The sequence below is a fragment of the Xyrauchen texanus genome, chromosome 9 (genome assembly GCF_025860055.1).
Source record: "Xyrauchen texanus isolate HMW12.3.18 chromosome 9, RBS_HiC_50CHRs, whole genome shotgun sequence".
Classification (NCBI taxonomy): domain Eukaryota; kingdom Metazoa; phylum Chordata; class Actinopteri; order Cypriniformes; family Catostomidae; genus Xyrauchen; species Xyrauchen texanus.
This window is the reverse complement of record NC_068284.1, coordinates 4488122-4504592: the sequence shown is the minus strand read 5'-3', so window position 1 is coordinate 4504592 and position 16471 is coordinate 4488122. Positions and strand designations below refer to the sequence as shown.

The 16471-nt window shown below is 38.9% G+C and overlaps 1 protein-coding gene across 2 annotated transcripts in view; it reads right to left on the bottom strand.

Moving 5' to 3' along the window:
- angptl1b (angiopoietin-like 1b) overlaps positions 1–16471 on the bottom strand; it is a 34272-nt gene that overhangs the window by 3292 nt on the left and 14509 nt on the right. Inside the window, exons 2-3 of one of the 2 annotated variants that reach the window (XM_052134559.1) lie at positions 10536–11384; positions 4333–4526 (exon numbers count right to left, since the gene is read on the bottom strand). In XM_052134559.1, the coding sequence (XP_051990519.1) occupies positions 4333–4526; positions 10536–11358 (1017 nt within the window). In that variant the 5' untranslated portion in view covers positions 11359–11384. Of the gene's footprint in view, positions 1–4332; positions 4527–10535; positions 11390–16471 lie in introns of both variants that reach the window. The other variant, XM_052134558.1, reaches the window with a different exon arrangement.

The window sequence follows — 16471 nt, the reverse complement described above, 5'->3', positions numbered from 1 at the left end:
AAATAGGCCTAACTGCAGCTCACACAAAGAAACTCAGTTAGCATACTGCAACTGATGTAACACTGATTTCGACAGTTCAATAAACAAGTAATTCATATTAAGTCACTTACATTTTAGATGCAATATTGACCTTTTGTTCTATTTTAAAACAAAGATCCCAGCAGAAACAGAACGCATCTCACAGTCAACCGCCTGCCACCTGTGGCCGTGACGTCCCTTGCTTGAGGCTATGGCTTTGGCAAGTAACGTTAGACCAACTAGTATCGCTGGAATGGCTAGCCTCTGCAGTGTTGGGAGTTGGATCGACCTCTTGTGAACTGCTACACCCTGGGTCTTCTCCCCTTACCTCGCTGCTCTCTTCTGCCAACTTTGGTGGTCTTTGATTAAAGAAACGCCGTATATCCATGGTAACTCTCACACAAAATAGCTCAGCATAGTTGTTTAAAAAAAAATAACAGATATCATTATTAAGCGCTACTATGCTTAGTACACAAACAAATATTCCCACACTCACGATCGACAAACCAATCAAATCCATTTAAAAATATTATTTTTTAAATCAGACCAAACACATTTTTATTTTTATTCAGGAGTTTATTCATCATGTATATACAAAACGACAACTTACCAACTTGTAACGAAAGTTACAGTAGCCTTTTGATAAAAAAATATAAATAAAAGTGCAAACAAGCAAGGACTGGTGGTTGGTCGACTCCGCGGGACTACTAACATTTACTGACTAGATTTGATGGTCGAGTCGCGGCTATGGCGGTAATGGGTTGTGGGAGAATAAAACGATTCGTGGGACTCCCTATCTAAATAAAACATCCAAAAACAAATACATTGTTATTCATCTATTGCACAAAAGCAATAAGAACATCTAATCAAAATAACGATTTACAGTCGCAAGCACAAGTAGATGTTCTTATTAGCCTAAAACGTGTTTTTGCAGCGTTGTACAATGTAGCCAATCACAGACATATGTGTTGATTTCTAAAACGCAATGGCCAATCAGATGCATTTCAGAAAAAATCCACTCACTGCTCAAAACGTTGGAGTTTTTGTTCAGTGCTGAATTCTGCATGCTGCATAATAAAAGAGCTTTGTGAGATCGCGATTAAATGAGATGTGAGACGTGACGTAGAGTTGATGAAGGGAGACAGGATCGTCCAGGGCGGGCACTAGTGACTCACAGGGCGGGCCAGGCCCCCCAATGCCTGCCCATGGCGCCGGGACTGATTCAGGGGTGTACAGTACTTGAGTAATTATACTTCATTACTAAACCTATACATTTTATGATGTATCTGGGGGATTTCTACATTACTCAAGTGCAATTTATACTGAATACTTGTATGTTTATGTAATGGGAGCCAGCTGGCTCATGATACCTGATGTGTAAACCTCACTCCACTGGCCTCAAGAGGCGCACTAGTTACACTAGAGGCTGTAGCCTTCAGCCTCCTCGTTAGCATGCCCACCTCCCATGCTGGAGACGCAGGATCGAGTCGAGCAGGACCGGTTACATTTACTTAATTACATTTCCAAAGATAAAAACTTGAAAAGTACTCATTATATTTGCAGATAATTTTCCTTCGTTTTACTGGACTGAAGTTGCATTTTCACTGTATCACTGAAAAAGGAATGTGTAAATCCCAAAAAAAATAGGGTAAAATATTTTTGTTTGAGTGTAAGAAAATATAACTGATTTTCTTTGCATTCAGAAATTCCAAGAGATTACTAATTTAAATCAATAAGAACCTGATGAAAGAAGTTCCAACACCAAAAACTTAACGTGTTAACTACTTTTTATAGATGTTATAATTAATCTTACTGTTGTTAATTCCAGTAAATTCACATCTACATCCAACTCAAAATCATTGTTGTAATGTAGAATTTCAGTGGGACAAAAACAAAAAATAAATAAATCAATATTATTGGTCTTTTCACTTATTTTTGAAATATAATAACAATACCATTTTTAGAATTAATTCCATACCTTAACACTCACCCTGTAAGAAAAGAATTAGAAAAATTACATGATTTTTCGGTCACCTTCAATATTTGGAACAAACAACATTAAAGAAAACTTTTATAATTACCAACAGATGTGTCCCTCGGATTAAGGGAATTATTTTGAATTATCTGAATAATTCCCTCAAACACTCCAACGAGTGATCAACATATACAGTACAAAGTCATAAGAAGCAATAAAACAAACAAACAAAAAAACCAGGACATCAATAAATCATTCCGTAATCTATTTTTTTATTTTCTTGATTTCCAAATTTTCACTATATTATAGTAATTGTTTTTTGGAGGGCTCTTAACAATGTAAAATAAACTTGTGTTTTTCCCAGTTGCTGCAAGGAATTCCACTCTTAAAATAATTAGGACTATCAATCAATTTAAATTTTGAATCAAATTAATTACATTACCTTACATGAACTAAATTAATTGCAATTAATCACATATATCAATATTTGCTGAGAATGGCCCCCAAAGAACGATAATTAAACATTAATAATACATAATAATTCAAATATATTACCAGATTGTAACCTTTTGACAGTAAACCACAAAATATTCCTGTTCACCCTCTCTGACTGGACATCACAGGAACTGCACTTGTATGGTTTGAGTCATTCCTCAATTGCAGATCCTTCAAGGTCTCTTGGAGAGGAGTGGCGACCAATGGTGTTCCTCAAGGATCAGTGCTTGGACCCATCCTCTTCTCGATGAACACAACATCATTCGGACCAATCATTGGGGCACATGGCTTTCCTACCACTGCTATGCAGATGATACGCAGCTCTACCTGTCATGTCATCATACCTGTCAGCGTGATGACCCTACTGTTTCAGCTTGTATCTCTGCCTGACATTTTGACCTGCATGAAGGAATGCCAACTTCAGCTCAACTCATCTGTTGACCACAACCTCACTTATCTTGGTTCAACTACACTAACACCAACCAGGACAGCTCGGAACATGGGAGTGGTAGTAGATGACCAGCTTCATTTTAACACCCACATCTCATCAAATGTCTAGTCTTGCAAATTCGCTCTTTACAACATTAGGAAAATCAGACTATGGCCTTCAGGACAACCAATGGATCCACATCCTCTTACTTAAATGTACTTATCCATGTCTATGCTCCAACTCGCTCTCCGCGGTCTATGAACGAGCGGCACCTGGTGGTCCCATCATCACAAAGAGGCTCAAAATCTATTTCACGATCGTTCACTTTCTCTGTTCCTCTGTGATGGAATGAGTTTCCAAATTTCACACAATCTGTTAATACCATCTCAACATTCAAGAACCTGTGGAAAACACATCTGTTTCGTGAGCACTTAACCAATCCACACTAATTACACTTACTATGGAACTTAACTCGCACTTACTGTACAAAAAAAAAGTAAAAAATAAGAGAAGGATTCTCTGTCTCTTTCTTCTGCGCTAGAGCCTATACTATTCCAGAAACCATGAGAACTTGAAAGTACAACACTTCAGATATTGTTGAATTTTATTTGACTCTTTGCTTGCTATGTTCCTCATTTATATGTCGCTTTGGATAAAAGTGTCTGCTAAATGACTAAATGTAAACGTAGATTGAAATATATTGCATTATTGTGGCAGAAGCATGAAGCATTAACTTAACAATACAAAAAAGTGATTTTAGAAGTCAATATGTAGTTTGTTTTTATTCCTATATCATCGAACATAAGCCTACAGTCGACAGCAATCTGTTTTGCAAATTAATTTGTCAATCTGTCTGAGAGCTGTTCTCTCTGGAGGTATTCTTGCGATCTGCCTATGCTATTATTGATTTTAGTAATGCAGGTCTTAGCACTGCACATATCTGTCAGATGGATGCTTTTGGATTATTGCATAATTTTTTTAAAGTCATAAACATCACATTTTTTATTTGCTGTTTGAAGTTAAAAGTAGTTCCTTGAAATCTGTGTTTTGAGATCATTGCATTCTGTTGTGCTTCGTATTGCTGTCATGAATACGCCCTGTGTGAGTGGCTTTCGATTGAACATGCACACAATTTGAAAGCCGTAAAAGAGGGGAATATTTTCAGATTCATGACCTAAATCTGGCTTTGTTCCTAACACAAAGCTAAAGATACTTTTATAGTGCTATTTTTGTACTTTTCAGAGCCCTAATACTTATTCACTTTAATTGAATGGAAAATAGTGCTAGGATTCTTTAATACATCTCCTTTTGTGTTCCACAGAAGAAAGGAAGCAGAAAGGACACAGGTTTTAAACAACAAAAATGTTGAGTAATGGATTGATACATTTTCATTTTGGGGAAAAATATTTCTCACCTTATAACTATTCCAGTTTCTGAAGAAGTTGACAGAACCATCTTTCCTTTTCTGGATGACCGTCCAGCCCCCTCTGTCCACATCATGCTCACACCAGGCCTGTAGAGGAGTCTCAGTCTCATCAGGCTTCAAAAGATACAGCCCACTTGTATCATGTCCAGCTTGCATCGCCTGTAAACAGTCCCGAAAGGGACCTTGAGAGACAGAGGAAATACACACACATGACTGTACAGGTGAGAGATAAAATTGCTAAACCCTAGTATCTGTAGATTTTAACATCAATCTGTGCAAAAAGACAAAAAGTATAATGTGCACCAATCAATAGTTAATAAATATAGCCGCAATATTGCCGCAAGCAGCAATCATCTGGGTCCAAGCACAAGTGAAGAAATAACCAAAATAATCAGTATATGACAAAAAAATACATATTGGCTGACATATATCCTGCCTAAACTAAATTAGTTGAAAATTGGGAAAAATTTGATTTGTTACTTAGTTGCTAGGGTAACCACACCTGGTTGCTAGGCAGTTACCAAGGTGATACTGAAAAGGCTCATTGCTACCCTGAGACAAATGAATGAAACCAGAAGTCGCTTTGATGTACTGGTGCAGAGATATGTGATTTGTTACTTGGTTGCTTGGGTAACCCCATTTGGTTGATAGAGAGTTACCAAAGTAATACTCAAAAGGCTCATTGATACTTTGAGTCAAATTAACAAAGCCGGAAGTCTCTACATTGTTCTGGCCAGAAATATGTGATTTGTTACTTGATTGCTTGGGTAACCCCATCTGGTTGCTAGGTAGTTACCAAGGTTATACTCAAAAGGCTACTTACTGCCCTGAGTCAAATGAACAAAGCCGGAAGTGTCTATGATGTTCTGGTGCAGAGACATGTGATTTGTTACTTGGTTGCTTGGGTAACCCCATCTGGTTGCTAGTCAGTTACCACGGTGATACTCAAAAGGCTCATTGATACCTTGAGTCAAATTAACAAAGCCGGAAGTCTCTACATTGTTCTAGTGCAGAAATATGTGATTTGTTACTTGGTTGCTTGGGTAACCCCATCTGGTTGCTAGGCAGTTACCAAGGTTATACTCAAAAGGCTACTTACTGCCCTGAGTCAAATTAACAAAGCCGGAAGTGTCTATGATGTTCTGGTGCAGAGATATGTGATTTGTTACTTGGTTGCTAAGGTAACCCCATCTGGTTGCAAGGCAGTTACCACGATGATACTCAAAAGGCTCCTTGCTACCCTGAGTACAATGAATGAAACCAGAAATCTCTATGATATTCTTGTGAAGAGGTAACCCCATTTGGTCATTAGACAGTTACCAAGGTGATACTCAAAAGGCTCCTTGCTACCCTAAGTCAAATGAATTAAGCAGGAATTCTCGATTATGTTCTGGAGCAGAGAAATGTGATTTGTTACTTGGTTGCTAGGGTAAACCCATCTGGTTGCTTGGCAGTTTCCAAGGTGATACGCAAAAGGCTCCTTCCTATCCTGAGTCCAATGAACAAAACCAGAAGGCTCTATGATATTCTGATCCTAAGATCCGCATCTAAGCATTTTGAATGTAAGTCAATGGGGTTTGGTTACTAGGGTGCTCTAAATTGTTGCTAGGTCATGGCTTCTAAGTAGTTTCTATGATGATACCTGAAATCTGATTGCTTACCCAAGTAAAACAAGCCAACTGTCATTTTTCTAGGACATTCTTATCCAAAGATATCACTCTCAGCCTTTTTGAATGGAAATCAATGGGTTTAGTTGCTAGGATGCTCTAAATGGTAGCTAGGGCATGACTAAGTAGTTTATATGATTATACCTGTAGTCTGATTGCTCACCCAAGTAAAACAAGCCAACTCCAAAAACATCACGCTCAGCTTTTTTGAATGGAAATCAATGGGGTTTGGTTGCTTGGGTGCTCTAAATGGTTGCTAGGGCATGGCTACGACATTGCCAGTCAACAAAGGGACATACCAAGCCTAGAGGAATTACAGCTTTGCACAGCTTTTACCTTGATCAACTTTATGTTCATGTACATTTTCAACAAAGATGCAAATCAACATTTGACTGGGGAAAAGCCAAGCCTCCATTCAGTATGCAAAATACAAAAATCTCAAGACCTAAACGCATTTCTAATTGCTTCTTTTGGTGGGGATCGATCTGTCAACCTTCCATTTGCCACTAATCCACTCAGCTGCTAGGTTAACAGTCACCAAAAGGAACATACTATGCTAAGAAGTTTTTTCACAGCCTACCACAACAGTCAACAGCTTGGCACCAAATAATACTAACGGATACAATAGGGGCTACACACCTTTGGTGCTTGGCCCCTAACAATAGTGAAGTTACAACAAGCTAGATATCAAGTAGTTCATTTTTAGTTCAGTCAGGTCACGTTAGTCAAGCTCACAAACAGCTGATGCTCAGCTGATTTATGACGTCTACAAATACAATTTAAACACATATCAAAGTGCTTCTTTTTAAGGCCATGGGTGCAAGTGTAACTTAAAGGAATATTCCAGGTTTAATACAAGTTAAGCTCAATTGACAGAATGACATAACGGTGATTAACACAAAAACTAATTTAGACTTGTCCCTCCTTTTTTTTTTTAAACAAAAGGCAAAAATCTGGGTTTCATTGGCTACATGTTTACATGCACTCATTTTCATCAATCCGAATAAATTCAATCTGATTGCAGATTCCTAATGTACTGTTTATATGTCCCATAAACTTTGCAATCCGATAAAAAATATTCATTTACATGTACATTACATGTATTCCGTACCAAACTTTTACGCATGCGAAGAGCATCAGTTGTTGCATTCTGAAGAATCAGAGAAAAGCTGAGAAAGTAAAAATGGCACCAAAGTCCATAATTGGTGTTTTTGCTTTGTTGAGATATCTAAAAAAAATATGCCAGAAAAGGTTTCTTCTTATATTACTCACTTTACTCTGCAAACAAAGAATTAGAAGTAGCATCTAATACCCTGTCTGACTTAACCATGTAATTGCCTCACGCCCATTCTTCCTCCAATCTAACCGCATCTCTGGATGCGAGAACGAAGTAAAGACAGGTGTGTGAGAGTTGTCTTTAAAGGAGTTTACAGATGTGGAATGGAAGCAAAATAATAGAGAATTTAAGCAACAGCTGCAGACGGGTCGCTATGCAAGAATCACTAAGCAATAATGATGGTGGAACAGAGCATTTAAACATCCAAGAAAAAAAGGTAGGCTATTTAAAACAGCAAGAGAAGGGATACTTGCAGTGTTAAATAACGGTCAGAAGAAGAGTTTTACTCTTGTACGATATAAATAGCCTACATCTAAAACATACAGTATGTTCACCTCCTTCGGTCGGATGGAAATATCATTTTCAGATCCAGCTCAATCGGATCATTTTTGTGTTTACATGAAGTCTTTTCAATCTGATTGATCTATCAGTTGAATTCTAAATTGATTATTTGGTTGAATTTAATGTGGCCTGTGAGGCATTTATAAAGGAATTGAATCAATCCATAAACCTTCAAAAATATAGCCACAAGTCAAGATGTAAAAATATGTGTGTTGAAATGATTTTTATATAAATTTTATATAAAGTGATAAAATTGCTTACTAAAGTTTTCTGTGTAAAGTTATAACCAATTTTCCAACTTAATTTGCTATGAAAATGTAACGTTAAAACCAAAAAAAAAATGCACAAATATATTGTCTCCTTTCACTTCCATGTTGGTGCCACACTGGAGAGCAGAGCATGTGAGCAGAGCGGTGATAATTCCACCTGAGTGGAGAGCGCATTTTTGAAGATTGTGCTCCGCTCTCTCAGGCCACTCAGTGCCCCTCGCTCAATCCAGAATGTGCTACGCGATGTGCTGGTTTGGGAACCTGTGAAATAAGCAATAGGCCTGAGGTTATATAGCTATAACATTGTTTTAGTGAAGTTACAAACATTATAACCTCAATAAATGCAAAGTATTAATCAAAGCTAAGAATGAAGATTCTTAGTGGTGGCGTGGTGGCGTAGTGGCTAAAGCACAGGGCTGTTAATCAGAGGGTCCCTGGTTCGAACCAGGGAGCAAGGCACTTAACTCCAGGTTGCTCCGGGGGGATTGTCCCTGTAATAAGTGCACTGTAAGTCGCTTTGGATAAAAGCGTCTGCCAAATGCATAAATATAAATGTAAATGTAAATGAAGATATTGAAAGGGAGTGTGGAGAGACTGTGAGAATTACGCGTCACATTGCCAGAGAGCATGGAGATGTGCTACACGACAGGGATGTTCACAGACATTTTGGGGGGCAGGGGCTCAAATGGAAAAAAAGGGCACTTCTCATAATTATTTATTTTAAAAAATATTTTAAACAAAATGATAAATATATTAACATAACTCTGACTTCCTTACCAATATATTTTAATACACTCACGCTGCCCCCGCGACCCGACTTCGGATAAGCGGTTGAAGATGGATGGATGGATGGATGGATGGACACTCACACAATTGTTTCATACTCAACAGAGTTCTACAAAATATTGCGATTATGCTCTATTTTGCTTCCATGTCTTCTTTTACTCTAAAGGAAAGAACACTTCCAAAATACACATTTAGATGGAGTTTGTTTTAAGCCTACTACCCTCTGTCTGTTTGCATCTGTAGAGTTCTTCTAAATCAACCAAAACAAGCTAATCTGCATATTTAAACATGACATTTCAGGAAGTCATTAACTGGGGAAGTTCTGTGGTGATATGCTTTAGTTTTTTGTTTATCCTATTCACCTGCAGTGCCTTGTCAAATGTATGCAAATTAGCAAATTTGTATTAGTTAACACCTAATTTGCATATCAATGTGGCGATTGAGATGATGTTATTAGACACAAATTTTACTGTATTCACCTGTAGTGTCTCCATTAAGTACAGTGCATTAGCCAGTATGGCCATGATATATTGCCTTAGCTAAACTTTAGCTTACTTATTATATTAGCTAGTAGCTCATGAGTTTACTATATTTGTCTTTTGGCTAATTAGCTGTAAATTCGAGGCACTGGTATGTTAGTCTTTTGTTCCACTCAACTACTCAACTCCACACAAGTGAAGAAAAACACAACTGGGAGAGGCTGCTGTCTGCATGTCTGTGTGGCTGATGTGCCCATGTGTGCTGCACTGCTGCGTGGCGACGTGGAGAGAGAAGTAGACAGACTAGACTAGAATAGACTAGATAATTAGACTTTTTCTGGTCGTGACCGAATGTTTTCGGTTCAGTACAATTACTTAAAAGAATACAATTAGGCGCCATCTGCAGGTGCAAAGCCGTAACTTGAAGACATGGTCAGTGAACAAATCAATGAACGAATCTGAAGAAAAATTTTAGTGAGTCAAAAAAATCATGTCACTGAAATAAATCAAAATTACCACCACTATTGTATAATAAAAACATATTGTAAGTTTGAGAACTCAAAACATGCTCCTCACTGCATTAGAAAAAGCATTAGTTGAAACCAAAATGCCAAAATGACTCGTTCTCTTCTTCCTCCACATTTTGACATCACACCGTTGTAGACATTTACATCTGACCGCTTCCACAAAAACACATCAAAGCCTATATTACCTTCTGTTGCCTGCCCAGTATCAGTGAGCAGTGAGATGTCAAAGTAAAAGCAGGTCAAGGGCAAATCATAACAGAGGGCATTTACTATCAAGTCTTAAGCAGTGTTTCTGAGAGAGGGTCAGAATGAGGGTAGAAAATGATCATGTTTTACAAAGGAATGTTTTTTGTGCAAAAAATCGTAACCGATGTTATAAATGAACATCAAGAAACACATTAAAATAATAAAAACAGCATTTTTTTACCCCTTCAAAGTTCTATCAAGTGTATTTTATGCAAGTGAACACTTGTACCATGTTGCACTACCATAAAAATTTGTGAAAATAATTCCATGTTATAAAATAAATCTAATTGATTTGTTTTGTTACCCCTGTGGGGTTTGATTTGTTGCTCTCTCCACTGTGTCCATGCATGGCTGCATAAATGGGTGGGGAGTTTGCCCAAAACAGAACCATTCTGCAAACACCAACAGGTTTCTTCAGTTGTCTATAAGTCAATAAATGTATTCATTTGATGGAAGTGGTCCTGATTGAAAAGCCTACTGTATGAACATCATTCAGCACAGACATGCTAATCTGTTGTCTTTATTGTTAGTGTTGTTACCTTCTAAACTGAAGTTGCCTTGAGGTGGATGTTGCAGTGTTAGGGTGCTTCCCGAAGGTGATGGACTTGTCCTTGAACTCCTGTCTTCTGCAAAGGCCCAGCTGTGCCTCCTCTGAATCTCATTGGAAAATCGAGGCACATATACTGGGATGTTCTCCGGCACAACCTGTACGAGAGGTGGAGGCAGCGGCTCCTGCCTATGATTGCCATACACTTGCAGGCATTGCTCCTCCAAAGCACCAATCGCCACCGACTGGTTATTAACCACTGCGGCCAGTGCAGAGTACCGCACTTCCAGTTCTCTGTAGTGTCCGGACAGTCGCAATGCCTCGGCTGTGGCATTGAGGATTCGTCCCTCCAGCTGTGCCAGCTCTAATGAATTATCACGTTTTCGAATAATTTCATGCAGCAACTGCATGTATAGCTGGGTAACACGGGAGTTCATGTTGCGTGACTCTTTGCGCAGAAGTTTCATTTCATTGACCATGTTTCCGTCCACGTCCACAATCAACCGGAGAGTGTCCATTTCACGTCTCTGCTTGGTTAGAAGTTCCCGAACATCAGCCATGTCCATGTGTGTTACACGGTCTTTATCTGGGAGAGAAGGACTCTGGCTTGCACAAATGGGCCCTGTGATCTTCTGCTCTGGGATCAGAAAGGTATAAGAGCACTTTTTAGGGGCCTCATCTGCTTCCTCTTCGGTGACCCTGCGTCTTCGAGTCAGGACAGATCCTTTGTATGTGCTCTTGCTTTGGACACATATGAGGACACAAATTAGTGCACAAAAGATCCAGGTTTGAGGACTCATGGCCGCTCTTCTCATCACAGCAGTTGAGAAAATCTGACCATCTACCCTGAGACAAAGACACCAAACAAATTTATTGTGCTACGTTTTCCCAGCGGCATATTTATGTTTTTTTGTTTATGTATTTCAGATTTGGCAAAGGTGGATATTTTTAATTCAGATAAAAATTTACATAATTAACGTACCCCAAATTAGCTTTAAACCTGTATAATTTAATTTCTTCTGCTCTTTTCCATAAAACAAAAGCATATAATATGTCATACTGACATAAGACTTTCAGTTTCAAGTTCAGTTATGAGACATGTGAGAACCAATCATGATCAGTGTGATTAGTTGGGTTTCCAGCTCATATTTTTATGCAAACTTTGGGATATTGCATAAAAAGTACTGGATAGAAACACCAATGTCATTAAAAATGTGATCTTGAAAATGTAAATAAAAGGTTTTATTCGATAACAATGGAAACACATGGAAATGGAAACACGTTTACTGAATATATGAAACTAATTTATATAGGACTATAGTCAGCATAATGTGGCTGATCCTAGAGTACTTGTCTCGGAAACAACATGCCAACTTGCCATGTAATCATGTTGCAACAACACAAGAATGAGTAAATGATGGCAGAAATTTCATTTTTGATTAAACTATACCTTTAAGGCAGTGGCTCTCAAATTTATTTGGACGAACGCCCCCTACTTTATTCCCGTGCCCCATTATGTGACAGAATTTCAAAGTGGAGTCATTGTATTACCAAAAAAAAAAAAATGTAATAAATAAATAAAACTCAATATTTGTATTATTTTCTTAATTTGCTCTAAGCAACTTTAATGCATTCCATAAATTAAATTTTTTTTTTTTTTTATCAAAATCAGCAGGATTAAGCATAATGAATGTGAGACCAAACCTTGCGTTTCTTCAATTTAAGCAGATGGAGGGCTATATTTGGGGCCTATAAAATTAAAATGTGAAGACGGTAACTAATAATAAAAGTGGTATTGTTATTATATTTCAAAAATAATTGAAAAGACCAATAATACTAGTCAAATAAAATAATAGTTTAATAATAAATTAGTTTTAATAATAAAACTAGTCAAACTCTCAAACAAAACAATTTTACCCTATTTTTTAGGATTTACATATTTCTTTTTCATCTAAAAAATTGTGTATTTTGCATTTTTGTATTTTGAAAATTTAAATGTATTTATTTATTTATTATAGTTTTAACAGTGGTATTTGTAACAAGACCATATTAAGCACATGGAAGCATGGATCTTCTTCACTACCGTGGTTAGATGTAACATGATTTCTATAAAACAAACTATGGTATTTTTGTAAGTACAAACATTAGGACTAATTAAAACATATGTTAAAACAATAAATACAAAATATAAACATTTAAAATTTTTAACAACATTTATTATATTCCCTCACTCCCCTAATGTAGCCTATGACAAATTTAATAAAGCTGAAGTATTGATATGATAATATGTATTCTGAATCTATTTCTGCTTAAAGTACAGTTAGTGTTACTATAGTAAATTCAAGGGTGGTAATGTAGAATTCTGTGCTGAAATCAAATGGTTTCCACATCTCACGCCGTGCTTCTCACCGGTTCTTGTAGAGTTGCAATGATCAGAGGTGCACGTTTAAGAGCTCAAGACCAGTCTGTGAGTAAAAACGCACCTGTTTTACTACTGTCAATTGACCGTTATCCACCTACAGAGCCATACAGGTGCATTAGCGGAGGATATCTATTTGACGCTGTTAAACCAGATACTTCAGATGCGTCATGTTGTAGAAATTTTGATACTCATTGATCAGTGATAGTCATTGCAAGGGAATGCCTCTGTGTCTGAGGAATGCAGAGGGGGAGGATCTGCTTTTGTTAAGAAACCTTGGGATAAAAGAGTATAAAATACAAGTCAGCCCTCCCTTTCTCTGTCTCACTCACGGCACAGATTAACTCCTGTGTAATGACTGGGTCCTTCTTGCAAGAATAAATTCTTTTAAAAGACTGTTTGATTCAGAGTGTCTCTTACGCAGTGATAATGGTTGGTTAATAATTTTTTTGCCACAACAATTTGGTGTCAGAATAGTGGGATTCCTTGGAAGTGCCTTCTGGACCTGAGTGTGGACGGTGTTTGGCCACCTGGACTGAGAAGTTCCAGCTCTACCTCGTAAGCTTAAGAGAGAGGGGCCGACCGCATCAGGGGCAGGAGAAACTCCACTGGAATCAAATTGAAAACGAACCTGTGGCAACCCAAATATCTCTGGTAAGGGACGACTAAATTATTTTCTTTTGGTATAAAAGTGAGTGAACCATGGTGGCTGGGACTGTTTATCTGTGGTGCGGGTACAAGAGGTTCTCGACCAGAGACTGAGACCTACGAACAGGTCAAGAGGTTTTCTAACAGAGACTGAGTTCTCGCAAAAATTGTTTAATAAGGTTAGCTGAAATACTGAGCACTGGAACGTACTCCAGAGAAAGATTTTGAGCAAACCGTAATTAACAAAGCACTAGGGAGTGCACCCTTTGCTGATCTTGGGTTAAGAAATCAGATCTGTTGGAGAGGTCCGACAGATTATTAGACGTGCGTCGAACGGTAAATCCACAGAGGAATAGAAACAGCCAGTATGGGGAAATCTCAAAGCAAGCTTGCCAAATTTGATACACCGGTTTTCTGTCAAATGAGAAAAAACTATAGGAGAAAGTGTATGCAGGACATAGAGAAATGTGAACAGACAGTGGGCTGTTCGATTAAGGAAGCAGATAGAAGAGAACAAAAGCAAATGCAGAAAAAATTAACATGTAGGATTGAAAAGTGTAGGGAAAAAAATAAAATAAAATGTGTGAAAGATCTGTCAGCACATGCAACGACGATTGTGCCGGCACCGCCGGCATATAATCATCACTATCCCATGGCGGAGCTGAAAGCCCTGAAGCTGAACCCCGACCTCGACTGCTCTCCGCCCAGAAGACAAGCACCACAAGCACCCGACTTGGACAGAGAAGGAGACCTGAATGAACTTTTTTCTGAGACCTGAGATTGCACAAGCAGTGAAAGCAAGTTACATTGAATGGAAGAGCGATTGACCTCCACCCTGGCACACGCTGTACATGCAGAGGAACAGCTGCTGACAAAGAAAGACAAAGTCAATGCGAAGGGAGAGAGAGATCTTCAGCTGGCGACTACAGTCTAATGTCAGTACATCGAAACCACAGCAGAAGTGGGCCGACAAAAAGAAGAGAGGCTACAGAAACCAGCGGAAGTGGAATTGCGGCTTGTGTGAGACTGACGACCATGAGCTCAGAGAATGCACGAAATGCAGGCTGAGGCAGAGAGCAGCGAGGGAGGGGGCCGGAGCACATGGCAATCGGCGAGAGGCTACACAAGAGGGAAGTGAAATTTTTTTAACCACACACACATACACTGATTTACATACTGCTCTCTGCAATGAAGACAATGCTTGCAAATCTTTCAGTGTGACTGATGAAGTTTTATGTGATAATGCTTCAGATGAATGTTTGAGAATGTACAAAAGTTCAGGGTTTTTACAAATGCCGAGATATCAAATGTTAGTTGAGGGGACATTAGTAAATTTTTTGGTAGATTCTGGGGCTAGCAATTTTACTATACGACCATGTGACTTGCCATGTGTCCCAAAATTGACAGGTTCAGTGCATAAAGAGCACTTTGGCCTAGGGCCATTTGGTTTCTGAAAAATTCACAGTGCCCTTAGAGTGAGAGTCGGAGAAGGGGAGAACATTTAAACATGCGTTTTTGTGTTCACCAGCTTGTCCGGTACCTCTAATGGCCAGAGATTTAATGTGTGAATTGAATTTGACCCTTACTTCCTTTGGAATTAGCATTGAGGAAGAACCACAAATATGTTGTTCTAAATTTGAACCGCAGTGGGCTTATGAATGGCGTGTGAAAAATGATGATTGGGCAAAAATGATCTTGAAATTGGCAAAAGATCGAACAATGTCATTTAACAAATGATGACGCCTGACCAATTGCATTGCACGTCACATGTCGTAATTGAACGGAAACCACAATATGAGGAGGGGTGGTTTAACGGGGCAGAAAATGAGAGTGTGGAATTTGATACGAATTTCTGGGCAGAAAATGTGTGTGCGCTCTCAGCCAAGGCCAAAGAGCAGCTGTGGGCAGATTTGGGCCCCTTTCTGAGAGACTGCATGAAAGGAACAAATTCAGTCTTTCAAAATTGCAGTTTGTGAAACAGGAAATAAAGTTTTTGGGACATGTTATCAGACCAAACAGTAAATCCATCTGTGACAAACGTGTACAGGCCACGTACAGTAATTTTCAGGAATGTGTGCTTTTTGTCGTATATTTATTCCTAATTATGCCATTCTTGAAGAGCCTTTGCGAGCCCTGATGACAGGGAAAGGGCTGAGGTCATGTGACAAGCTTGTTTGAACAAGCAAAGCCGAGGAGGCATTTGCTAACATGACGATTTTGGTGCTTTATGGCTCTGGCTCCCACTTTGGGCCTGCCAGATGTAAACAAACCATTTGTTCAGATGGTTGATGAGAAAAATGGGTTTATGACTTCTGTTCTTTTGCAGACTCATGGAGACAGACTGCGACCTGTGGCATATTTTTCAGCCAAACTTGATGCAGTAGCAGCAGGTCTACCACACTGTTTGAGGGCTGTGGCAGCTGCTGAACTGGCAGTACTGGCATCCAGGGAATTTGTGGGGTATTCTGATTTAACTTTGATGGTTCCACACGCAGTCTCCATGATTTTGCAAGAGCAGAGAACGTCACATTTATCTACAGCCCGATGGCAGAGGTACCACACAATTTTATTGGACATGCCAAACATAACTGTTAAAAGATGCACAACTTTGAATCCTACCACACTTCTCCCCACAGAGGAGGATGGTGAGGGACTTCACTGTTGTCTGTCAGCGCTTAAACAGGTGCGCACACCGCGTCTAGATCTATTAGACACGCTATTAGACAACTGTGACAATATCCTCTTTCCCAGATAGCAAAAAATGTCCGCATGGCTTCTTTTTGCCGCCGACCCTAAGCTGTCGGCTATAGTTGCGTCCCACTGGCGGGGATGAAACATTTGCCGCCGAATTTGTCACTCCC